At 40.8% G+C, this 1,607-nt stretch overlaps 1 protein-coding gene across 2 annotated transcripts in view; it reads left to right on the forward strand.

Annotated features, from left to right (window-relative positions):
- The window catches only part of LOC112505328 (protein TIC 62, chloroplastic-like), a 5,763-nt gene extending 4,198 nt beyond the window's left edge, over positions 1 to 1,565 (forward strand). For both annotated transcript variants that reach the window (XM_025109252.1, XM_025109253.1), the window contains exons 7-8: positions 1,072 to 1,181; positions 1,337 to 1,565. In XM_025109252.1, the coding sequence (XP_024965020.1) occupies positions 1,072 to 1,181; positions 1,337 to 1,402 (176 nt within the window). In that variant the 3' untranslated portion in view covers positions 1,403 to 1,565. The remainder of the gene's footprint in view (positions 1 to 1,071; positions 1,182 to 1,336) is intronic.
- The last annotated feature ends 42 nt before the right edge of the window (positions 1,566 to 1,607 follow it).

The raw sequence follows: 1,607 nt of genomic DNA on the forward strand, positions 1-1,607 counted from the left end.
GTTTTTAATATGTATTTCATGTTTTTTATTATTTTTGTTTTTTTATTTACACTATTGGTCCCTCACTTCGTAGCTCCAGGTTCCTGATCTAAAGTTAGAGGGTTGGAATCGAACCCCAAACTTTTAACTCCACCATCTACTCATTTTGTGTTACGAACTTAGGTTTAAAATATTTGAGGGCACCCTCTAAATCAAGTGGGTGCACCTTCAAGACGCCTACATTTTTTCCCTTTACGGTAATCAAGTGAGTAGATGCACAGGACCCTGCTTGGTCCTTAGTAGGTCTGCCCTGGTCACAACTCCCACCATCACCCCTACCCGACCCACCCCCACTCACAACCACCCCATCCTGCGCCCCTACTCTGCCACCATGCCACTGCTGTCGTCGTCACAGCAACCACCCCCACCCACCAACCACCATGCCACTACTATCGTTCTCACAACCAACACCCGATCCACCCCTGCCACCACACACCCTATGGGTGGTGGGTGCGATGGGGTGTAGGGTCGGGTGTGGGGCATGGGGGTCCCTCTGGCCACCACCCACGTGGGTGGTGGGGCCCGGGGGTGTCATTGGCGGGGTGTTGGGGCGACTGCCACCCCTACCACCGTGCCCAATACTGTCCTCATCATAGCTACCAACCCCACCCCCACCCCCACCCCCAAAAAAAACAGAGATGGAGATTCCAATTCTTTTGAGAGATTCTATTCCAATTTCTATCAATCAAACGCGTGGTCAAATTCCATTATAATTCTTTCAAAGTGAAATTCCTATGGAGATTCCAATTCCACCAAATTTCATTATCTGAACCAAAAGCCCCCAAGTTTATAGGACCAAAAACTGGTGTCTTATTTAAAAGCCTTACAATAAGTTGTTAGGATGAAGTTGGGCARTCTAATGAGTCTTGAAGTAGGGCAACCTAATAGGACACAAAAAATAAGTTATCCTATTAGCCTTTTTTTTCTTTGTAGTGTCCCTATGTATAAATAGGTTAACATGACACTTATAAAAAGTTTCCTATATGGATGAGTGCGTTTCGTTAAGTAGATTGTTTCTTTTATTACTTGCAAGAGATAAACTTGTAGGGGAGGTTAGTAGGCTGGTAGTTGYTGAAGCTTGCATACAAGCATTGGACATAGATTTCACTCAAGGCCAAATATACGAAATCAACTCGGTACCGGTGAGCATTCTAACATTTTCACATATCTGGAGATTACGATATTAATTCTTCACACAGACATCTACATTGCAGCAATTGTCGTGTTTTGATTTGAGTTGAATTTCTTACAAGCATCATAAAATAAATGGAGTTTTACAAGTGGTGTTATGGTGCAGGGTGATGGACCAGGAAGTGACACAAAAAAATGGCAAGAATTGTTTAAAGCTGCTCAACTCCAATAAAAGATATGTGTACATGAATGAAGTCTGTCCACWTATGCCATCATGTTATTAAGTTTCAAATTTGTATTTAATGATATGTAAATGTGTTATAAAAACAAGATATGAATATCTGTAACAAGATAGTAAAAAAGAATTAAATAATATAATATGTTAATTAAAAAAAATCAAATTGATTATATATTTGTATATTATAAAATTTGGAATC

This window comes from Cynara cardunculus, unplaced genomic scaffold (genome assembly GCF_001531365.2).
Source record: "Cynara cardunculus var. scolymus isolate 2C unplaced genomic scaffold, CcrdV1 Un_Scaffold_9818, whole genome shotgun sequence".
In the NCBI taxonomy this organism is placed as follows: domain Eukaryota; kingdom Viridiplantae; phylum Streptophyta; class Magnoliopsida; order Asterales; family Asteraceae; genus Cynara; species Cynara cardunculus.